Consider the following 23503-nt stretch of genomic DNA (forward strand, 5'->3'; position numbering starts at 1 on the left):
ACATAAATTTTTTTACACGAATCATTGTTTCAATGACATTAAAAATCTAGTGTTCACAAAATTTTATATTAAAGCTCATTATTCACTGTCACTTTTTTTTATCACCATATTACTTATCAACTTATCAATAACTAATCTCTATTGAAAATCACCTTCAGAGAAATATTCTTTCTCAACCATTTTTTATTATTCAAAAGATCTACGATCAAGATCTTGTTTGAAAAATTCTAAACCAATTCCATTTGTACGAATGTAATGTTTGTTTTTTTTAAAAGGCGTACTAATGTTAATATTTCAATCTAATATGATTTTAATTCCTGAAAGAATTATGGGAAAATAAATTAAAAATGTCAAAATATTAGTGAATTAAGCGCAACCGAATACTAATCGAACATTAAAGGATGAAACTCAATTAGTGTAATTCCTGCTGCTTAGTGGCACGAATTACTTTTGTTAAGTGCCCGACGAAACTATACAACGCTAAAATCTAGTATTTTTTACCCACTGTAGCAAACGTTAAAAATAATACTATATAGCAATTTTTTCTTTTTCTTTTCTTTGGGGGGGAGGGGGAGAGATCAATTACTAAACGGAGCTCTGTCCAAAGCCAACAAAACAGAGAAGGGAGATGAGAACCAGGAACACTGGGCAGAGCAGAATTCGGCAATTCGGTTTCCAAATCCAAACTACCCCAAATTCCTCAACTTAAATGTCTGGCGTCTCACAAGCCATAATGCCAAATTCATGTTGCATGAAATCTTCACTAGGTCTGTAATACTTGTCTGGAGAGTATAAGCCCAGGTTAGATACTTGACTAGTATAAAGGCAAGCAAATCTCTCAACCTGCATCATGTATATAACGCAAGCTCATCAGAAGAATATCATTTTGATATCAGAAGAAAAAACATATGCACTTTATTTAATATTTTCTATATTTTTTTACCACAAGGATTATTATTTGTTTTGTGTATTAAAAAATAATGAAAAAAGACTTAAATTTAAATAAAAATATTAAATTGTACTACATATTTATTTAACAAAAATATTAAAATGTTTTATTACCAATATTAACAAATAATATTAACTTATAATTTATCAAATAATATTAATTAATATTCGTGTACAAAATTACTAATTTACTTAATAATAGAAAAAAAAATTAAAAAATAATATTATTTGATAAACAAATATGTAGTACATTTTAATATTTTTACTTAAATTTAAGTATTTTGTATTATTTTTTAATTTACAAAATAAATAATAATTTTTAACATTAATAAAAAATATTAAATATATAAAATATATTAAATAAAATAATATACAAAAAATATTAAATAAAACAAAAAAGCATACCTTAATTCATTAAATAACTAAAATAAAAAACTATTTACGATTTAAAAAAAAAATATATGCAAAAAAAAAATGAAGTCTTCAAATAATTTACTACTTCAGTAAAATAAAAAAAAACCATTACAACTTTAAAGTCGTATGAAAAAAATACAAAAAGAAAAAAGAACTCTTGAGAATTATAGTCATAAAATTTTTTACAATTTCAATGGAAGAAAAAAAAAATCATAAAACAGTTTACGACTTTAAATTCAAGAGAGATTGGTTACCTTACTACTTACTACTTTCCCGGTATTAATTTAAATTTTATCCTCATTTAATAGATTGAGAAAGAAAAAGAAAAAAAAAAAAAACCCTTTTGGTCGTTTGCCTGGTAGTGGGGCATGAACCTAAATAATTAAAGTCACATTTTACCTGATGAGCAAAGCGAGAATTCTGATAACCAGTTTTCATAAGCTGTCCCCATGGCTCGTGAAACTACAATGATTTATGGCAAACATCAACATTGTGTATACAGCATAAATTAGATATATTGTAATTGTACCGTGCTAATAGGAAGAAAGGAAACTGGAGATAATCTACAGGTGAACTTTCTACCCTTTGATGTAATTTTTTCTGAGCTTCTTGATGACTTAATCGCACTCTCTCTCTTTCAAGCTGCCACAAAAAGCCGGTTATCAAATATCTAAAAAATTGGACTTCCATTCATGGAATGAGAATAGTCGTTAGGGTCAAACCTTTAATTTATCAAGTTCAGAAGATAACTTCTGCTTGGAATCAGCATCTGGATTCTTGAATCTGAAAAAAAGTGCACTAGTCTATAAGAAATTAAACCGACAAAAAAGCAGGACTAGTAAGGGAGGTCTAGAGTTATACTAACTTGAGAGACCATTTCAAATGATGTATTTCATCCTCAATGCAGTCACGCTCACTCCTCAAGAATTGAAGTTCCTGCACAAGACTATTCATGTAAAAATCTCCCTAGATGCAAATTATAATGTCAGAAGTACACAGAAGCAATCTCATTTAAAATGCCAGAAGTCCACAGAAAAATCTTTGATACGAGACTTAAACCAGTAATTTTCTCAATTTTTATTTTTAATGAATAATAATAATAAGCACCTTGCGGGAATCCCTAGATTCCCAGAGTAGTTTAACCTCCTTCTCCAGCTCTGGGATTACAAGCATTGTTCTCCATCCTGCACATTGAGCACATCGTATCAAAATCAAATTAAAGTTTCTTAAAGCAAGATCCAGACATACAAATGAATTTCAAAAGGAGTAGTTCATGATTGGTTTCTACACATACACAATTATTCTATCAACTCATTAAAGATTCCATCAATGTCTATTTTCTCAGTTACATTTCCAGTTATTATTTCCCTCCTACAATCATAACCACATTTATCACCAAAATTTACAGGTAGATTCAATACAAATGCAAAATCCATTTATCAGAATAGTCAAAAGGATTAATGATATACCAAGAACCTTTTTGCTGCGTAGTATATCTCCATAAATGTGATCCCCAACATAGAGAACCTGCATATAAATCATTCAATTTTTTACATGAATCTTCAATTTAGTGACAATCCTCAAGTGTACTTGAATCCTAAATCAACAACTACTTAAACATAATCAGCCATTTAAAATAGAAACCCCATGACACGACTAACCACCATTTGTTCATGTTACAAATATGTGTAGTCATAACAAAAAACAATATTACCTGTGAACTTGATTCAATGGAAAGCAGTTTATGCAGATGAGAAACATTGCCTCCCTACAACAAAAAATGATGATTGTCAAAACATTCACTTAAACTTGTTTTGAATAAAACTAAAGAAAATTATTTTTATTTTATTTTTGAAAATGATTATACCTGGAAAACTGGACAAGCATGATTCTTTGCTTCTGTGAATAGCCTTGCTGAGGTATTACCCACCTTACAATAAAAATAAAATGTTTATACAAGATATAAACAAATGAATAAAATGATGTGCAATTGCGCTAACCTGGGGTATAGGAGAGCCATTATCTGTATTGAGTAGCATTCCAGTCTCAGGCACAACCTCAAATAGGGTGGCACGATTTTCCTCATGAAAAAATCCTGGCTTTGCACTGTAGGATAGTGGACTTGAACAGGTTAGCATGGCAATCTATAAATTTCAATATAATTGAATGCTGTAAGAAACTCAAAAGCTAACTTTTCCTATTGAAAACACACTGCAAGAGTGAATCACAAATATGTTTAAAGTTGGATGTTTCTAATAAATTGTTGAGTTCATATACTGAGTGATACATGATGTGTCTACAAAAGGGAGGAAGGCATGTATTATAGTCTGGTAAAAACAAATTGCAAATGCTATTCAATGCACAGCACAAGGACCGAAGTAAATCAGCATGTAACATTATTGTGAAAGATTTGCAGTATGCAAATCCAAGAATTATAGTATGAGGAAAATTCACTACAAGGCAGAACAATAAAGCCAAATATATATAACTAGGTACACATGCTAAAAGAAGAACATGACCTGCCAGTGATAACAACATCAAAGTATTGAAGCCAGCCGAAATTGTTACTGACATCTGCCATACTGGATCCACAGAGGAAATTCATGACAATGTTTGTATAGTCCCATAAACTGCAAATCACATGCGAAAGTGTGAAAAATCCAAGTTAAAATGTCCATAGAGAATGAAACCAACTAGCATTCTATGAGAAAACATTTTTCAACATTTTCTGTCAAATCAATTCACTATAATTTTTAAAATATTTTTCAATCCTTATCTAATAATCTTTCAACTCACGTTATTTTACTTTTCTTGTACATTTGATATCTTAGAACATGCCTTTCCCACTTGGCACTATATGTTAGTTTAAAAAAAAGGTGCTAAAATGTATTTCAAACATACAGTGATTGTTCCATCAATCATTAAAAAGCACAGGATAGTTTGATTATTTACTCATAACTGTTTTCCCTCTGTTTAGGTAAAATCATAACTACCTATTTGTCACTAAAAACGTTGCTTGTCCAGAGTCTCTGAGCATTTCAAGCATGGGCACTATTGAGGAGTCTTCATTAATATACCTGAGATAAAATTCAATGAAAAAATGACAATCAGAGAAAGTTCATTAACAATTCATAGACAACATATGAATTTAAGAGTGCAACTTCTAAAAGAAACAGTTAGCACATCAAAAGTCTAATATCTCATTGCAAACATAATAAGTGTTTGTCCATTTCTAACTTTGATAGGCTAGTGATTTTATATCCATACCGCTTTGGTTCTATAGCAACCATTTGCTTCAATGTTCCATCACGGTGGCACAAGTCAACTGCAGCTCGAACATCTTTGTACATGCGAGCATAACTGGAAGGACAATATTTAAAGGATATATCATATATGTATCATGGTGTGCTCACATGTAGGCTTTAGCCATTTTACTGGCTGCTGGATGGTTTCTAAACAGCTCACATGTAGGTAAGTATGTTCATACACATAAAGAGGCCAAATCTGTCCGGGAGGTAAAATGATAACATACAAAGATTCTTTCAAAAAACTATCGAAGATTGCCTTGTGTTTGAATGAACAAAAATTGCTTTGTCCTAGTATTTAATTGTTATAAAAATAAAAGGCATTTAAAATTATCAAAAGGAAAAATTATGCAATCCAGATTAAGACTCACTCAACACCCTCCTGAATCTTGTCAGGATTGCAATCCTTAAAATCAACCAGTTGAGCAAACAAGTAGGCTTCCGCAAGTGAAAAGAGTGTATCAATTAGAGCATAGTCTGGCTCATCAAAAGAATCACGTACTAAAGTATTTCCATAGGTCCCAACTTTATCTTCTTTTGATAACTCTCTAAATCCATGATAGGCTACTTTCACATACTTGTGGCGATCCATCTAAATATATTCAGCCAACAATCAAACAGAGAAAATGAAAAGAAAAAAAAATACATGCAACCTGCTGATGGATTATTTCAATGGTTAAAATGGTGACGAGAAAACATTTATGTAGTCTACACCTTCAATATGTTGCCTCTTTTTTTGTCAAGAACCAAGCCCCTGACCATGTACTTCCAGTTAAAAGACCAATTTAGTAACTGCAGAATAGAAAAAAGGTTTTAGCCAAATACAACAGAATTATACCTGAAAAGAATATGCAAACAAACAAAATCCTTTAACAAAATGAACCAGGAGGAAGTTAGTAAATCTACACAAACACACCTATTACACCAGCACTTACATTATTATTAATGCATTAAAAAGAAGACAAAATAACCAAACATGGTAGAAGATCCTATAAGACTGATTGGACAAACCTCGCGAGGGTATCCCAAATCATAAACCAGCTTTTTGATTGTGCCTTGATAAGCAAGAGATTCGAAGGTTTCAGGCTTGTACTGTGCCAGAGTATAATCCATGTCAAATCCCACAGCAATAATGTTCTTCATATTCAGTGACCGGTTACAAAATATCTGCTTGCCTATTTCAGTTTTAACTCCATTTTCAGGAGATGACCATACACGTGGCTGTTTGCTGCCATCACGGCCAGGCAAATCCCTCAATCTTGAATCATGTACATCAATTTCATGGTTCCCATCCATTGAATATTGAGCATGCAACAACGGATTAACTCCTGATAGATTTAATCCAAATGCAATTTAGTAATAATGAAACTATTACGTTACCTATCTTCAGGGGAAAAAAATAGATTGACTGAATGAGTTCCATAACTTTCTAAACACAAGTATTTGAAACAAACATGCAAAAGAACTAAAAGCCCTTCCCTGAAAAATAATTATGACATCTTACCTTGTGAAAGAAATATAGCATGCAATGCACGAGGCTATGTTCCGACTCTAGGCTTGAAGAAACACCTATAAATTTAACTTCGGAATCAAGAAGAGTAATCCTCTAAGTTCCTAGTAGTATCTAATGATATTCTATTTCCCTCCGTATCTCGTGCTTTCGCTACATCTACCTTGGCAAAACGAATGGCTAAACAAAGGAGAAATGAGAAAGGCTTAGGGCACAAGAAATCGGATTGGGGAGAGAAAGAAAAAGGAACGAACCTGGTGACGTGGCGTTGGCGAGTGAGCGAGGAGGTTTGGCGCCGATTCCAGAGACAAAAAGAAGGCGAGGAGAGAAAAGAGGTGGGAGAGGAGGAGAGAAGTTGGAGAGAGAAAAGGAGAAGTGCCTCTTGGGAAATCGCATCGTGAGCCGATTAAATAGGCGTGGTGGACATTGTGAGGGAATCAGATGCTGCGGGAATTGCAGAGGCGCAAACGAAAATGCAGCTTTGCCAAATTAGCATTTCTCGGAAACGGATTATTCCTATCCCGGAATTTGGATTAGATCAATTCGTATTGGGGAAGGAATTAGTTCCCCTTTCAAATTTCAATAGCATAGTGCTACTAATGCCACCTACCGTTCCTTTTTCTTTTCACGATAATAGCAACACCAGAAATGCGAGGGTTCGTGAATTGAGAATTGAGATGATGGAGGGAACGTATCAAGGCTTGTTTATGCATTATTCTCTTCTGCTCATTTCTGCTTCTGGCGTGGATAAGTAGTGCCCGGCCACAATTTTCTGGGTTGGTTCCCAATTTCCCATAGTTAGTCAATACTCCAGCAAACCAAAAAGGGGTCTTTTTTTCAAAAAATAAATTTACCAAATCGGGTAAAATTCAAATTAATATTCGAAAAAGGCCAGTCGTAAGTAATCTATCACTTTTTATTTAAAATTCATAAATTGTTGTAAAAAAATTCTTATTTTTTAATATAATTTTAAAGTTGTAAGAGTTTTTCTTATATGACTTAAAAGTATTTTTTCACACAACTTAAAGTAATAATGGTTTTTTTTATAACTTCAATTTTTTTTAAAAAATCATAAATATTTTTTATTTTAATTATTTAATGAATTAATGTATGTTTTCTTTTTTGTTTTATTTAATACTTTTACATTTTTTTATATTGTTTTATTTAATATTCTCCATATTTAATGTTTTTATATTTTTATTAATGTTAAATATTATTATTTGTTTTATAAATTAAAAAATAATACAAAAGACTTAAAATCAAATAAAAAAATTAAAATATATTACATATTTAACAAAAATATTAAAATATTTTGTTGTCAATATTAATAAATATTATTAACTTATAATTTATCAAATAATATTAATTTTTTTAGTTGATATTAACTTATAATATTTATGATTTAAAAAATATGAAAAAAAATATTAAAGTACTAAAATAATTTAGGACTTCAATAAAAAAACGGTTATAACATTAAAGTCATGTAAAAAAAAATTTAAAAAAATCTTATAACTTTAAAGTCGTATTAAAAAAATAAAAAATAGAAAATTTATGATTTCAACCAAGAAAAAAAAACAAATCATAAAACAATTTACTACTTGTTCGTTCAGAAGTTATGTATTATCCTACTTCTTACTCTTTTTTATGATATTAATTTAAATTTTAATCTTATCTGATAAATTTGAAAGACAAAAAAAAAACTCACTTTTTGATGTTTCTGTCAATACTCAGAACAGGATCGGAATCATTAGATGATGCCATCCTTTATTTTCTCAACCTTTCTTTTCTTTCATTTCCCTCTTCCTTTCATTACCACCACTAGCTTTATCCACGTGAATGTGACGGAATCTATCAATTTCATTTTTGTTTAATCAAAATAAATATTTAACATCAATTTTCTATCCTATACGTCACATGCATAAATTTATAAAGAAATATTGTTGTCCAAATATTCGTATAAATCTACAGTTTACATTTAAAAATAAAAAAAAACTGCAGGGTGCAGTTATCAATCCGACCGTTAAAGTTAATTTTTAAAAATAACGTATTATGTTATAAAATAAATTCAATGGATGGGATTTTTACAGTTCTCCTCATAACCTTAGAGGATCAACATCTGTCGTTCAGGCTTAAAGAGAATTATAAAATAAATTCAACGGAATTAGATACTTTTAGAGTACATTGTAGGAAAATGAATTTGAAAATTCGCAACAGCCTTAGGTGTCTTATTTGCCTAGTCACGATCCAGAAAAGTGAAAATACGACCACTTAATTCGGAGTACATTTGAATCTGCAAATTCACAATGGCAGGTCACTTTAGACGATAGGTAAGTTTATTTAAATTTATTTGTTGAAATAAGTGATTATTTTATTAAAATAAATAATTTTTTTAAGTGAGTTTGTGTAAATTGTTTTTCCTAAAAAAATATTTTTATTTATTTTAAGAAGTAAATCATATTTATTTTTTTTTAAAAATGCTTATTTTAAATTTGATTTTTTTAAAATTTAAACAAACTCACCAATAGCTAACCATACAAGATTATCGGATTTTGATGTAAATAAACAAATAGTTTCATCATATCTTAATAGTTCAACAACTTTTTACCTAACTACTATTTAAGATATCACGGGCATAGATTCCTTTTATAAATTATTTTTGTATGTGTATATTATAAATTCTGATATTTTTTTAAAAAAATTGTAATTAAATTTTTTTGCTTAAAACTCCTAAGAAATATCACGTATATAGATTCCTTTTATAAATTATTTTCGTATGCATATACTGTAAATACCAATCTTGCTAGCCAATCATGTTCAACGCAAAAGAAGCATGAAATTTTATACAAAATATTGACGTTTCTTTAGTCAGAATAGGATGAAATTCCACGTAGTTAGTTCTGTAAATTTTTCTTTTCCTTTTCTTTTTCCTTTTACTCTTGCTGATTGTAATATAAGGGACGGTTGCTAATTAATGCGGCAAGGGTATTGTTATCCACGCACAATACGGTTAATAATATGCAGTTGACTTCTGGTGGTGTGTGTGAATAGAAAGGTCGAATTTTCTTTAGATCCCTGCTACCTCTACCATTGTGGGGTTGCACCATGGAGTGTGGGTGAGTGACGAAGGATGTGGTGCCCTATGTCCCCACAATTGATGCTAGTTGTTCTTACAAACCCTTAAAAAAATGCATTGAGATAAACACTAGAAAAATCCAAAATGATCATAAATAAATCATATAAGTAAATTTAACTTCACGCTTTAATTCAAAATTTAAAAATTGAAGTTGATGAATCGTTGAAAATGATCAATATGATAATCATTACACAATTTATTTGTTGAAATCTTATTTCGTAACATTTATTTCATAGCAAGATTATGAGTGTGATATGTGATGTGAGATTTGTGTCATGATTGTTTCATAAACATTGGAGGTAATTTGATTGAGCATATATAATGTTGATATGGGCAATCAAATTGGCAAGGGAGGGTGACTTATTTGATTGGTCAAGTGAATTTCTCACAAAATCATACACTTAGGGGTGTTTAGTGGGAGAGAAATTTTTTATTTTCCGGGAATCATAAGCTAGAAAACTTGATTTCTCGTGTTTGGTATGTCTTTAAAAAAATAACATTCCTTTGAAAGGATTTTCCTAATAATATTTTTTAATTAGTTTTCCACGAAAACTTTTTCATGAGGTGAATTTTTTTTTATAGTTTAATTTTTCTTTTATTATAGTAAAAAGTTATATTATTTTTGATTAAATTTATAATATGATAAATAATTAAAATAATCATTAAAAAATATGTAACTCTTTGATTCTTAAGAAATTTATTTAAAATTTTTTAATGATAAACCAAATTTTTTTTATTCATTTTCAGAAAATATGATTTTCGGCATGAAAAAACTTATTTATTACCAAAGGTCTCCTTAGGAAAGATCAGAGGCGATACATTTTTTTTTTTTACATAATATACATTTTTCAACTTTAATTTTATTGCATAAGGCATGTAAGAATATGTTAGTTATCAAATAAGAAATGTAAGGCATCAAGATATATTTTTTAAAAAAATTATTATACATCATAAAATTGTAAAAATATTTTTCTTTATTTAAAAATATTTTATTTATAGTTTATAATTTTGTATATTTTTTAACAAATAATAAGAAAATATATTAAAAAAATTATTTTTGACAAACTATCGTATATTGTCAACCGACTTAATTCATTTTAAAGTAACTTAAATCAACTGCCTTAAATAAGAATACACAATATTTTACAATTAGATAACAATATTTAGTGTACTTAAATCAACTTTCTTCTTGTAATAAAAACCCATTTCTTTAAAATACGGGTTAGAAAATTACATCTCCTATAGTAATACAGTACTTATGTTATTTCTCTCTCTGAAAAAAAAATATTAATTTCCTAGTAAATATTTATTTGAATACCAAAAAGAAAGTGTAAAAATGATAAGCGGATAAGTTGATTCTTGAAAAATAAAAATTTAAATTTAATTACTAATTATGTAAAAGTGTTACAAATTAGAATTGTGAATAATTTAATAATAAATTAGTCTATAAATTTTATAATTTAATATAATTTATTATCAATTTATTTATTAAATATTAAATTTGACGAAAAAATAATTTCATAAATTTAATAAGAAAATGAATCCATTTGCATTTTTATACACGACCGGGACTAAATTTAAATTTATAATCTATAAGAAAAAGACAAATTTATCTTTCCAAGACACCTTGAAGGATAAAATGAATATTTAGACTTAATTTCTCCGGTGTGAAAATTGTAAGAGAGAACGGAAGAGGAAACAAAGCAACACCCGAACGAACCGCGCAAGGTAACGAACGTAGCTGAGCAAAAGCAAGCAGTAACAATGCCATTGTCAACGGTCGTTTCCCCCTTTTGTTCTTCCTCAGCCACCTTCCTATCCACAGTTATCGCGCGCTCTTCACTCCCTCCAAAACGCAACGTCTCCCCTTCCCCATTTTCCACTCTCTCTCGCAGAGGCATCGCTCTGCTTTCCTTCCTCTCCCTCTCCCTCTCAGCACCAGCCTCCGCCATTGAAATTGGCATGTGTACGCGCTACTCTTACATTATTCTCTGTGTTATCATTGCTGTATTTGCGAAAACCCTAATTCCTTATATTGTTGCGCAGCAGGACCGAAGAATTGGCTTAAAGACCAAAAAAAGAAGGCCTCCAAGTACCTATTGGCCCCTATCGATGCCTCCCGTCAAATCCTTCGCTCTGCCTATCTCACGCTCAGTACGTCTTTTTCTCTTTTTTCTCGCTAGTTCTCGCGCTCATGGATTCTTATCTTAATTAGGTTTCATTTGCAGCGGAAACTGACGCTGCTTATACGGATGAGGATTTGGAGAAGATTCAGCAGCTCTTTATATCTGCTGCCAGGGATTGCGTCCCACAGGACCGGAACTCATTCGTCACTTTCCAAGCCAACACCGGAGTAGAGGTTTGTGTTCGCCCTCTAATGCCCTACATAATTTGAATGTCTCGCTTGTTTCATTGATTAGGGTTTGGATAGGAAAATGGAAAACGACGACGGTTATTGAGCGTCAATTGTCACATTTTTACAAGTTCAAAATACTATCGATGACTCACTTTTCTTAAAAATAAATAATATATTTTATATAATCTTAGGTTCAAACCTGACAGTATAAATCAGTTTTAGTCATTCAACCACAAATCACCATGGTAGTATAAAAAACTTTTACACTGTTAGTTCATATATTATTTTCTCTATCAGTGTTTATTGATTGACCTTGTAAATATCTTTATATTGTCAAAACCAAATGATTAGTGATAATAGATTCCGTGTGCAACACGGGACATTTCTTTTAGCATATTGTATAGGCTGTTAAATGGGCGGATGCTTTCTTCTTTTTCATGTCCCTTCCCCCAAAAAAGCATGCTAGCTCAAGTGCAAGAATCATTCTGATAGAGACATAATTCACCTCCACTGTCTTTTTTATGCACAGGTGTGCACGTTTCGGTTGATTGTGAAGAATGCAGCTTCGTTGCTTGGAAATAAGGATCCTGTAAAGTTGAAAGCTGAAGCTTTGCTAGATAATCTTATAAGGTATCCAATTTCCAGCATTGGTGTGCACACTGTGCTGTATCCTACTGCACCAACTTGTGACTCTCAAATTCTCTCTTTATATTCATTAATCATTATTATTTAATTTTGTTGAGTCCTATTGGTTCCAAGTGGCAAAAAATTGTAGGAAGCCTCCTCTATACTTGAGAATAATGTATGCCTACTGCACATATACAAGGTGTATTTGAACATGAATAGTTTAATTTTCTATTTAATTTTAAAGAAACTGGCTGATCCCAAACAGAATTATTTTGGGTTCCATTTTACAATATTATTTTTGTATTTCTTGTTAAGTCTAGGTGTCCAGACTGCTCTAATTATATCACTTCATAGTTTGTAATGAAGTGAGCAGTTTGAACTTTGAAGTGCAATGTAGTGGCAAAATGATTTCTTTCCCATGCACGATTATCTAGAAGATTTTGTTTCCAGCATCTAATTCTTTATGTGAACGAATCTTATACCCAACATTTTAGATTTTGTATCATGTCAGAAATTGTTAATGACTACTTATTCTTTTGACCTTTTTTCTTTTTTTTACCAAATATGATGCAGGACAAAGGCATGTCCAGTATAATTATATTTTTGGATTTGACTATTGTGTTGAAGTTTTGGCAGTAATTAGTTTCAGAACATCTATTTAGTTATTTTCGATAATTTTACTGCAATTCTGGTACTATTATGTTCCTATAAGGATATTATTTGGTACAAAATTTCTAGGGATTATTTTCTGGTCAATCTAGTTTTATCATGCCTATAAAAGGGCCTGCTGTGTGTAAATAGAAATGAGATTCCTATTTTCAGTTTTGAATATTATCCAAGGGGTTTTCTTGTGTCTTGATAACTGAGAAATTTAATAAAGACATTCACGAGCCTTCGCCTATTAGCTCAAGCTTTTAGGAGAATTAGTCTTTCATATGATATGATATCAGAGCATTTAAGACCAAGTGTTCAATAGTTTGATTCTTGCCTCTACCATTCATTTTAATACAGTTGAAATGTACCACTTGGTAAAAGTGCGGGCCTTTACATTTGCATCTGCGCTTGGAGCCAAAGTGAGTATTCTGTGATGGGGTATGATAAAAATGTAATGAAATTATTCATGAGTTTTCAGGAGAGCTAGTCCTTGACAGTTGATACTTGATAGTAAATTCCAAAGTTTCCATTCTGTCTTTCACCTAAAGCATCGTTATCCACGCTCCTTTTTTCCTCCCTTTTAATACTCCTTTGAAATCAAAATCCATGCAGTTTACCTAATTTGATTACATCTAATGGTGAATGATTGTTTACTACATTGCTTCTTATCATGCAGATCTTTCACCTCTGTCAGTGGGATGGCAAGTAAAACCAACATTCAACTTGCATCAGATAGGTAGTTGCTTACAGGAATATCTAGGAAGACATCTTTTGAAGAAAATTCTTTATGGTATTATTTGTGAAAGAATTGAACCTAGTTCATTGCACCCCCACCCCCAAAATAGTAGTGTTGACTACCAATGGACAATCTTCATATTGCTTTGTTACAATTATATTTCATGTTATGCCTAACTAAAGATCAATTTCTCTATGAATGAGAGGTACCTGAAGTTCTGTGACGTGTAGTGAACTTATAATTCTTTTTAGTGGCTTGATATGGATTCAATTATAAAAGTGTCCTTTCGCTACCCTTTAATTATAGAGAACACTTTTATGTCCTGGCACATGGATTTATATATGTGTTTTTCCTCTTGATTTAGTTGCCTGTCTTGGTTTCGATGATATGGATTCAATTATAAAAGTGTCGTTTCGCTACCCTTTAATTATAGAGAACACTTTTATGTCCTGACACATGGATTTATATATGTGTTTTTCCTCTTGATTTAGTTGCCTGTCTTGGTTTCGATTTTGTTTCTACTTTTTAAAGTAATAACGACTCAAGTTTTAGCTTTGTAAGTTATTGTTGCTTGCTTTAATTTGTGATGCTCATATTTATTATTCTGGTGTTTGTTACCTAAATTATCATATCAATGGCTTGCCGCTAAAATCATTCTTTTTCCCCAGGAAAAAGATAGCTGATGCTGTATCAGATACCATATCTGATCTTGACAAATTTGAGCTGGGAATCAGGGATTGCCTTGAAACCTAACTGTAAAGGATAACCTAGCTTACTTTTTGATGTGGAAAGTTGATCATTAAAAATCATGCAAGTATGTGCTCCTGTCTATATCCTTTGAGCATTCCATTTTGCCTGCCTATTGCCTACTTTCCTTTGATTTTTTAAACTTTTAGTTACTGTCAACATTACCATAACGTGAAAGGTTGACAGTGTCTATAGAATTAAACTTCAATAACAGATCGCACTTTCTAAAATCTAACAATTTTAGTGTTTAATTTCACTAACTAATAGACCTGAATCCAGTTTTGACTTTAAACTGTTGGCTTCCTTACTTACTGTCTGAATCAGGTTTTGGGTGTTATTCCTTTGCTAATACTTTCACATGTTTCTCAGGGAATCTATTGGTGTAATCACAAATTTTCTGTTATCACCAGTGTGCTGTCTGCCGGGAATATCAAACTATGCTTTTGCCTTACTTAAATTACTTCTTATTAGTTATCTCAATCTAAAATCTGTAAGTACTCTGTCAATATGTATCTGATATTCTTTTTCAATGCATTCAATCCTCTGAATCATTTCACAGAGGAATTGAACAGGCTCTTGATAGCTGTATCCTTTTGATATTACAGGGTGTGTTCATAATTTGCACATACTGAATATGTAATAACTAATAAACTTTGGTAATTTCTTAAACAAAGGTAAATGCTAGGATGTTCTGGAATGATTTCTTAAAATCAGCCAAAAAATATATGTATTTTTACATTCTCCTTAAATTATGACTGTTTCCCTATTTGTTTGGAAATGTATGAGGAATTTCCTGTTGTCAACAAAAGGGATCAAACAAATGCATACTATACGATTATTACTGTTCTAATTTGGATTCTGAATTTGTCACTTTTTTTATGGTATGTTGTGATTTTAAGCGGAAATAATATTTGTTGATTGATGCTATATTTTGTATTTGTACATAATTTAGATGGTACATTTTTGTTGATGCTATCTTCACCCTGTTAAGTTATTTCTTTTTCTTTTGATGTTTTTCTTATCTTTAGATTATAGATACTCCTCCTGCAAGTCTCAAAATATGTGTCTGCATTGTTGAAAGAGACTTCTCTTTCAATGAGGGAGGAGGTTTTGGTTGCTTAAGATCTTCTTGTACTTTCAGACTGTGAATGGGAGAGAAGTAATAAATGCTTTTTTTTAAATGCCACCCACACCACATCTACTTCCCAAACCTCACACACACAACACATTTCTGATCAAGTAATACCACAACACATTAAGTTTGATAGTAGGCATTAAATTCTAAGTTTATAAAAACCACACTTAGAAATGAGTTGAAACTGGAAATATAATATAACAATTGAATCTTAAAATTTAAATGATTTTGCAGTTTTTTCTTTTAAAAAATGCTCTGAACATTATTTTATTTGTTTTTTCTTTTAAATTGGACATTAGTCTGGTTTATGGGGTTTTGTTGTTTAAACGGATTTTGATTTAATCTTTGGAAGAAACCAAAATGGGCTTTGTCAAACGGGAAGGTTTAAGAAGTGAGGGAATCCAACTGTTAGTTAAGCTAAGATTTATTGTAAATCTTTTAGTATTTGTCTTTAATTCCTTTGTACAAAAAAACAACAAAAAAAACGGAAGTTTGAAGAGTTCGGGGCTGGAGTAATGGTTGGCCCAAGGTTTACGGGTTAAATAGTAACACTAAATTAAGGATATTAATAAATGCATTATATATTTACCTGCATTATTTTCATCATTAAGTAGAATTCTTCCATCAAGAACTGGAAAGAGAAAAAGGCTGAAATAATTACTTTTGGTCTTGAGGTTATTTATAGCTATTTGCACTTTGCTGACTTTGTAGAAATTATACGAGCGACATCATATGGGCCAACAATTGTTGGACGAATTTGCAAATTAAAATTAGATACCTACTTTCCATGTGCTATTGTACAATACAATTAATGTGGACGCATCTAGACAAGACTATGAGTAGACGTGAATTGGAGACCAGATTATACGAATCAGGTCTGAGTGATTGGTCCATTATTTGAAGCATTTTGGTCAGGTGAACCAGAAGCTTCCACCAAGTACAATCGACAGCATGGCGTTCCATCGTCTGGATTGGTTTGTAACGATCTTGGCAAGCTGCGGAGCTTGTTGAAGAGATTTAAGGGATCATTCAAGAGGCCAAAATGAGCATCTGGGTCTCCAATTTGCGAAAGTTTTACATGATTGAAGCCAATGGATGGCAAGAGTTGGTCTGGCCAATCGCTATAAAATTGGAAAGCTGAATTGGATAGAGTGGTAGATGGCTTATTCATGAAGTCTGCTAAGAGGACTGTGTGGGTTAGGGCGCATTTGTTAGCCAAAATCCTCAGCACTTGCATGGCGTGGGATTGGGTGAGGTAATAAAGGATGCCTTCTAGAATCCAAACAGTGTTCTTCTGAGGCAAGTACCCTGCAATCTCAAGCTTTTCCAACCAGTCACTTTCTCTTATGTCAGCTGCTACTCTGGTTAAGGATTTGGCTTTGGACATTATATGCTGGCAGTCGTTTGAGGAGTCCTTAGCCGCTTGTAAAATAGTGGTTTTTACATCCAATACTTGTGGAAAGTCAACCTCAAAGACATCGCTGTCCTTCAAGCAACTCAAACGATATGCTCTCGTGTCCATTCCTACATTAGAAGTTGCAAGCCTGTCAATATATAATTTTTGTGCGAGAAAATTACGAATATATAGAATTAACTCGACTCAATATAATTCTTTTTGGCATGGATAGTTCATTTTTTACCCTCTTTCGGCTCTCCCGCCCCTCCTTCCTTTTCTCTTTATATGGGTCCTTAGGAATTTGCATTGCGAAGTAATTATCTGGGAAAAGGCGTGTTAACAAAGAATAAAAATATGGGCAGATGCACTATGTTGTCATGTCATTGATTATGTTTAGCTACTGGTTAGATAGATAGATAGATAGTGGTCCAAAAATGGCTAGTGATGATATAAGAAATATAGTTCGTCAAAATCAAGAAGTTGGCATTTAAATATCTTGTAACGTGATCCTGAAGGCGTAATTCACTCAAACGTCCTAATTTTTTAGGCAGCACAATGCTGTTATTGTCTTAGGCAACAGAATCACTTATTCTGAGTAACTTAGCAGATTCACATCTCAATGAAAGAAAAAAGAAAAAAAATAAAAAGATGAAAGTTGTTTAGGAAAAATTAAATTAAATCAATGTGTAGCCGAGTGTTGTTGACAAACCTGCACCAAGGAGAACAACCTGTGCTTGTCTGCCATCAATGGAATTAAGGGCATCTTCTAGTCTAGAATCAAACCAAAGGGTTCGAACCGCGAGAATGACTCCGGAAGTTTCGCGAGCATTGTTGAGAATGTCTTTCTTGATCTTTTCATGGAGGTTTCTCAAGTAAGTCTCTCCTGCCAGCACGTCAGCCAGTGGATCATGGATGGCATGCTTCCACAGAGCCCTTCCCGCAGCGGTTTGGCAAGCTGACCTTTGAAGAAAATCCCATTCTTTTTCAATAGTTGCATGGATTTCTCTAACAGCATCACTGTTCAACAACTCTGGAAACTTGAGCTCTTGCCATGCTTGGTCCTCAGATAACCCATTTACTACTACTTCTTTATCTGACATGATTGTGTGTTACACAAAATTAAGGGATTAATAAGAGTTTGTGAAGAGGATAATACATTGTTGTTTTATATATAGAGAGGTTTCGGGTAGGGATAAGGAAAAGAGAACCACACGCCTAGCTTCTAGCGTTAATGAAAGGCAAGGCAACAATGCAGTCCACGACTACCACAATTACATAACCCACCCGACCCTTTCTTAATTTCCCTGTCATTTTTCAAGTACAAAAGTCACATTCCGTGGTTCCCACTAAAAAATTACTAATGCTGTAGATGTGGCTGCCTCAACTTGGATAACAACAACAACAATGGACTGAGTTCTTCAGTACATAATTATAAAATACCATGCAGCTCCTTGGCTTTGCTTTGTAACCAAAGATAAACTATTAAACTGTGAATTATTATTATTATCAATCCAATTGAAACATCAATTTGCTTGTTCGAACTTATTGATTAATGATTTATTTATCACCGGTTTGATTTTTCGTTATTTTTTAAAAATAAAAACCATAAATTAATAAAAAAAACAATAATTGATATATGTTTAAAGGTATTTTCTTAGAGTTATTTGTATTATTATGTTTACACTGTATATATTAATTACAAAATCCTGCACATTAATTGTCGATGTACTATATGTAGTAATTGTGGCACCATTTTTTTTCTTCTTTTTCGTTCCTAAAATACCTACTACGTGGGACCATGGAACTTGCAAGTTACAAGTACTATTTGTTGAACTAGGAGGAGGCCACGTCTTCATGCGTTGTAGGGCGGTAGTCGGCACGGCATTTACCCTTATCTCGCTTGCCTGTGAGATTAGTTTTATATTTTTATTCAATTAAAAATTATTAAATTATTTTAAAATTCATAGTAATGATAATTTATAATTAGAAAATAATGTAAAATATTAAATGATAAGATTAAAACATTTCATATTATAATTTCAACATACTAAAAACTATTTTTTGAAGTATCAAACTGACCCACGTGTTCTTTTAAGAACCAATTTAAAGTATTTACTACTACATCATGCAATCCTAAGACGTCGAAAAAATGTAATTACCGATTTCTTTGTACCGGGTTATGAAAGTGTTTGGTAAGTTAAATGCGTAATGTTATGCATGCAGAGCTTCCTTAAAGAGGGAATGATGGTGTCCTCCGTGAAGCTCTTTCAAAATTTCTAATCGATCACCGTCAAGTTCTTGACAGTTGCTTGTTAACTGTTAAGTGTCACTTACATTGTTGCGTCTATTCACTTTGATAAATACCCGTAAGCTATAGAATATATTCACTCACTGTGAGTGTAGGCAAGTTGTTTTGTATCCACTGGTGTCGACTCACCGGAATTAAAACGAATCTTCAACATGCCAATCAAGTGATGACTAAGCCTATGTATGAAATTAGGGAAGGAAAAAAATATATATTTATCAAGAAATTTTCCCTTATTTGGTATAAAAAAAATAAGAGAGAAAGAGAAAAGAATTCATACAATCCAATCAAATATTTCTTTCTCCCAATTTGGAGGGAAAGATAACAAGACAAAACTTGAATGTATCTAAAGACATAAATATTCTTATTTATTATACATCTTAGCTTTTAGTTACAATATTTGTGTAATTTTTATATAATAACCAAACAACTTAAAAAATCATCTCACTTCCTATTTTCTTTTTTTTCTTTTTTTTTTCTTTTACCTTTCCTTCATAAACCAAACTAACTAACAAAACATTATAAATTGTATTATGAAATATTTTTTTTGCCATTATTTAGATATTTTTATGATAAATACATCAAAAAAAGACATTTTGTGATAAAAAAAATGACATTTTTATTTCTAAACTATTGTCTCAAATTGAGTAAAAAAAGTATTAAATGAAAAAGAATAAAATATATTTTTATTTTGTTATTTTAAACATTTCAAACAACAATAACCAATATTCATTTTATTTTATTCTAGAGGAAGACTGCCTCTCTATATATTTTAAATAAAAATAAAATAAAGAAAGGTTTAGAAGTTTAAAAAAAGTAAGAAAAGAAACTAATTAACTAAAAAGTAGTGGGGCAGTTGTTAAAAAAATTGATAGAGGATAAAATTGTCTAAAAAATATGTGTAATTATCATTATTAATAGTTATAGATTATAGATTATTAACGTTATAGATACTGCTTTTCATCAAGCCCAACATTTGGTAGGAATTTTATTTTTTTCAATCTCATTGAAGACACTAATTTTTTTATAGTCTTAATAATATTTTTTCATTTTTTCTAATTTTCTTTATATGATTAGTAAAATTTAGTTAGAATGCATTTACAATATAATGTTTTTTAAACTATCGTCCAATATGTTAACAAGTGTGTTAAGATAGTTGACTCTTATTGATAAATATTTTAAAGTTATATTTAAATTAATTTCTAATAATTTGTTTACATATGGTATCTCAAATTGGAAGTCAAGGACTAATATATAATATATAAAGATATTGGGTTAATTTGTTTAAAAAAAATGTTTCTAAAAAATAATTTTGAAAAGTAATTTTTTAAGAAATAAATATGATTTAATTATAATAAAAAATTAATTTAAATAAACACATAAAAAATTTAAAAAATTACTTATTTTATTAAATAATTTTTTTAACAAATGAGTTTAAACAAATCCATTGTTATTTATTTAAAAGATTAATCTCTTATAATAAAAGTTTTTTCTTATATATGGCCTTGAAGATCAAACTCTTTAATTATATATTATTTAATAGATAAGGTTATTAGTTATATGTGAGTTATACCATTTTATATAAGTGTTTTAAATTGATTGATAATGCAATTTAATAAATAATATATAAAAACATTAATTGATATGCTGTATAATGCACGAATGTAGTGCTAGTAACTAATTATATACACATAACTTTTTTGGTGAATCATGACGCACAAATCAATTGGATTCCATTCCACGATCCATCTATACCAAAACCAACCAGCGGGGAATTTTAATTTCGTTAAAGAAAGACAAATGGACAAACAGATACGCAAAACCGTCCTTCCATCTCATCCAAATATTTAATGTAAAAAAAAGAAAAGATGACGCAGAAGCCAAGAAATACTTATCCACCGGATCCACTTTGCAGAAATATTATCCCAAGGTTAGTATAAAAAAATTAACTATACCTCTAAAATGTAACTTTACTCAGTATAATATTTATATTAATATCAAATGATATAATTTGATTGATTAAAAATGATGAGTAAGTGTTATAAATATTTTGATAATTTTCTTTGATTTTTATGGATTAAAAAAATTATAATATTAATATATAAGGAGAATAAAATATATTGATATAATTTTAATAATTATCATATTATTTTATTATTTTTAATTAAATAATGTTTTTTAAAATTTACTGTTGTGTTAAAATTTTATTTTACATAAATTATATATACAAAATTTCATATTACATTTATTATCTTATTTATATAAATTAAAATCAACATAATATAAATATTTTAAATATATTAAAATATAAATTATTTAATTATTTTATTGTTGTTGTTCAATTTTAATAAAAATTGATAGAAATGATCTTGATTGATTAAATCGATAAAAATTGCATTTATAAAATAATATAATTTGATCATGTTCTTTCTATTTTATTCTTTTGTAATTTTCTTCCTCACTTAATTACATATCTACGAGTTAATTCATAAAAGTCAAACTATTTACTTAGTTTTTATTTAAAATTTTAGTCTTGTAATAAAAAAATTGTAAGTCTTAATCTCACTTTCTTATAATGATTAATCCCGTAAGAAAATTTACAGTAATCTTACAATGTTAAACATTCTTCTCTGATGTTAATGCTAAGCAATTCAGGAAAAAAAATGCTAAGCATCAAAATTTATACTACCAAAAAACATTATCAAAATTTAACTTTTATACAAGTATTAAAGTATAGAAGATAAAGCTTACAATTTTTAGAGTTTAATGATATATATATAAAATAATTTTATATTATCATTTGATTATAATTATAAAAATTAACATATTTACATTATATAGTATATCATGGTTAAATAATAATATAAAATTGTTTTAAAATCTCAATACATAATATTTTTTTTCTCATTTTTTATATATGTGAACTAAAACTTAAAGTAAAATTTTAAACATAAAATAAAGAGCACCGTTATTCAGTACGAACAGCGTAAAGCGTAAACACGAAAGCGCACGAACGATTATTGACTTATTGTGCTTTAATATAATTTTTTAAAAATAAATACAATTAAAAACATTAAGAAAAAACATAAAATACATTTTAACTGAAAAACAAGGTTCGCACCAAATAACATTTTTGTAAAATAAATAGTTTAATCTTCTATATTTTACTATCTACCTACTCTTATATGCATATATAAGAAAATTTTATTTTATGAGATGATGTGAAGGGACATCTTCATTTTCATTCTTTTCAAATAATTTAATTAATATAAATTTTATACAATTCAATTAATACAAAATTTATATTTATTTATTTATTTCAAATAGAATCTTAAATGAATTAAATTAATTATAATACTTAAGAACGATATAAATTATTTATTGACATATATACTAATTTTCATTTATTAAAATTTAAACTAAATAATTAATAATATATTAAAAATTTAAACAATATAAAAAAATATTTTAATAAATTATAAAATATGAATTTAATATTCTTACTGGTTTCATTAAAAAAAAAAAAAAGCAGATTAGTCAAGTGCTTTATGCGTTGGAAGAGCATTAGCCATTAATTAGTAATGAGATAATTGATGCTTACAACTCTGACAAGCGCGCAACAATAATGTTGAGATTTCTTTCCTTTCTTAATGCAAACTTACCACGTATAAACTCATTATGTTAAAAAAAAGCATATAAACTCATTAACTTATATTTTGGAATATTTGTAGTAATTAACTTAATTATAGGGATTGAACAGTTTTTTTCACATATTTATCTTCTCTGTTTCTATATATCAGCGTAGTCAGAATTTTACACTCTCTAATGACACCCAATATATATTTTAGAAATTAAATTAGTTATGAAATTAATTTTTAGTGGGAATGACAGATTCTCAACATATTATCTTATATTACAACACTCGAATTAAGAATAAAATTTGTCAAATAACATTAATCCAATTAATAAGAAACGGACTTATATTTTATAAATATGTCAACGTGAGTTTAAGTCTCATTATAAAATGTAAGCATCCTATTAATAGGTAATTAGTAAGCATGTTTATAAGCATTCATGGAACATGAGGTTTATCGTGAAGCTGATGAATTTTTGAGACTCAACAGTCCCTAAACTTTTATTTATTTAAAATTATGACAGAAGCTTGGCGGCAGAAGAGGAGGTAAAAGCAGGAGAAAAGTGACAGGAGTGAGCCCCACAATTATAGAGAGAGAGAGAG

The 23503-nt window shown here is 30.0% G+C and overlaps 3 protein-coding genes across 8 annotated transcripts; 1 reads left to right on the plus strand and 2 right to left on the minus strand.

The window, feature by feature from the left end:
• Positions 1-358: 358 nt before the first annotated feature.
• Positions 359-6968, minus strand: LOC114408639 (5'-nucleotidase domain-containing protein 4-like). 3 transcript variants are annotated; one of them, XM_028371759.1, is made up of 18 exons: positions 6432-6567; positions 6172-6236; positions 5679-5995; positions 5382-5459; positions 5039-5259; positions 4630-4722; positions 4356-4439; positions 3882-3992; positions 3363-3468; positions 3230-3292; positions 3077-3130; positions 2832-2889; positions 2470-2546; positions 2228-2298; positions 2085-2145; positions 1945-2004; positions 1762-1824; positions 359-843 (listed from the first exon to the last, which is right to left on the minus strand). In XM_028371759.1, exons 3-18 carry the CDS (start codon positions 5961-5963, stop codon positions 706-708), a joined length of 1623 nt encoding a protein of 540 aa, XP_028227560.1. In that variant the 5' UTR covers positions 5964-5995; positions 6172-6236; positions 6432-6567; the 3' UTR covers positions 359-705. The 3 variants fall into 3 exon arrangements, with proteins under 3 accessions (XP_028227560.1, XP_028227559.1, XP_028227558.1); XM_028371758.1 differs by having other exon boundaries at positions 6172-6357; positions 6432-6565; XM_028371757.1 differs by lacking the exon at positions 6172-6236 and having other exon boundaries at positions 6432-6968.
• A 3990-nt stretch (positions 6969-10958) lies between these two features.
• LOC114408641 lies at positions 10959-15280 on the plus strand. Of its 4 annotated transcripts, none has more exons than XM_028371765.1 (7): positions 10959-11276; positions 11357-11464; positions 11539-11669; positions 12196-12296; positions 13624-13737; positions 14352-14497; positions 14800-15280. In XM_028371765.1, the coding sequence occupies exons 1-5, from the start codon at positions 11075-11077 to the stop codon at positions 13685-13687; spliced, it is 606 nt and encodes a 201-aa protein (XP_028227566.1). In that variant the 5' UTR covers positions 10959-11074; the 3' UTR covers positions 13688-13737; positions 14352-14497; positions 14800-15280. The 4 variants fall into 4 exon arrangements, with proteins under 4 accessions (XP_028227566.1, XP_028227564.1, XP_028227565.1 ...); XM_028371763.1 differs by having other exon boundaries at positions 10959-11270; positions 13624-13683; XM_028371764.1 differs by having other exon boundaries at positions 10959-11270; positions 11360-11464; positions 13624-13683.
• Positions 15281-16191: 911 nt separating this feature from the next.
• LOC114408640 (putative S-adenosyl-L-methionine-dependent methyltransferase Mb1758c) lies at positions 16192-18225 on the minus strand. The gene is made up of 2 exons (XM_028371760.1): positions 17671-18225; positions 16192-17089 (listed from the first exon to the last, which is right to left on the minus strand). The coding sequence occupies exons 1-2, from the start codon at positions 18059-18061 to the stop codon at positions 16437-16439; spliced, it is 1044 nt and encodes a 347-aa protein (XP_028227561.1). The 5' UTR covers positions 18062-18225; the 3' UTR covers positions 16192-16436.
• Between the last annotated feature and the right edge of the window lie 5278 nt (positions 18226-23503).

The sequence above is a fragment of the Glycine soja genome, chromosome 4 (genome assembly GCF_004193775.1).
Source record: "Glycine soja cultivar W05 chromosome 4, ASM419377v2, whole genome shotgun sequence".
NCBI classification, from domain to species: Eukaryota; Viridiplantae; Streptophyta; class Magnoliopsida; order Fabales; family Fabaceae; genus Glycine; species Glycine soja.

What these genes read in the sequence shown, in the direction of transcription:
- LOC114408639 (XM_028371757.1), bottom strand. Translation starts at nt 6,573, where the DNA reads ATGCGATTTCCCAAGAGGCACTTCTCCTTTTCTCTCTCCAACTTCTCT. An exon ending in CGCCAACGCCACGTCACCAG is followed by an intron (nt 5,996 to 6,431) that starts GTTCGTTCCTTT and finishes TAAATCTATCAG; the next exon opens with GAGTTAATCCGTTGTTGCAT. An exon ending in GTTGCTATAGAACCAAAGCG is followed by an intron (nt 4,440 to 4,629) that starts GTATGGATATAA and finishes ATTTTATCTCAG; the next exon opens with GTATATTAATGAAGACTCCT.
- LOC114408641 (XM_028371762.1), top strand. Translation starts at nt 11,075, where the DNA reads ATGCCATTGTCAACGGTCGTTTCCCCCTTTTGTTCTTCCTCAGCCACC. An exon ending in CGCCATTGAAATTGGCATGT is followed by an intron (nt 11,277 to 11,356) that starts GTACGCGCTACT and finishes ATTGTTGCGCAG; the next exon opens with CAGGACCGAAGAATTGGCTT. An exon ending in TTGCTAGATAATCTTATAAG is followed by an intron (nt 12,297 to 13,623) that starts GTATCCAATTTC and finishes CTTATCATGCAG; the next exon opens with ATCTTTCACCTCTGTCAGTG.
- LOC114408640 (XM_028371760.1), bottom strand. Translation starts at nt 18,061, where the DNA reads ATGTCAGATAAAGAAGTAGTAGTAAATGGGTTATCTGAGGACCAAGCA. An exon ending in GGTTGTTCTCCTTGGTGCAG is followed by an intron (nt 17,090 to 17,670) that starts GTTTGTCAACAA and finishes CTTCTAATGTAG; the next exon opens with GAATGGACACGAGAGCATAT.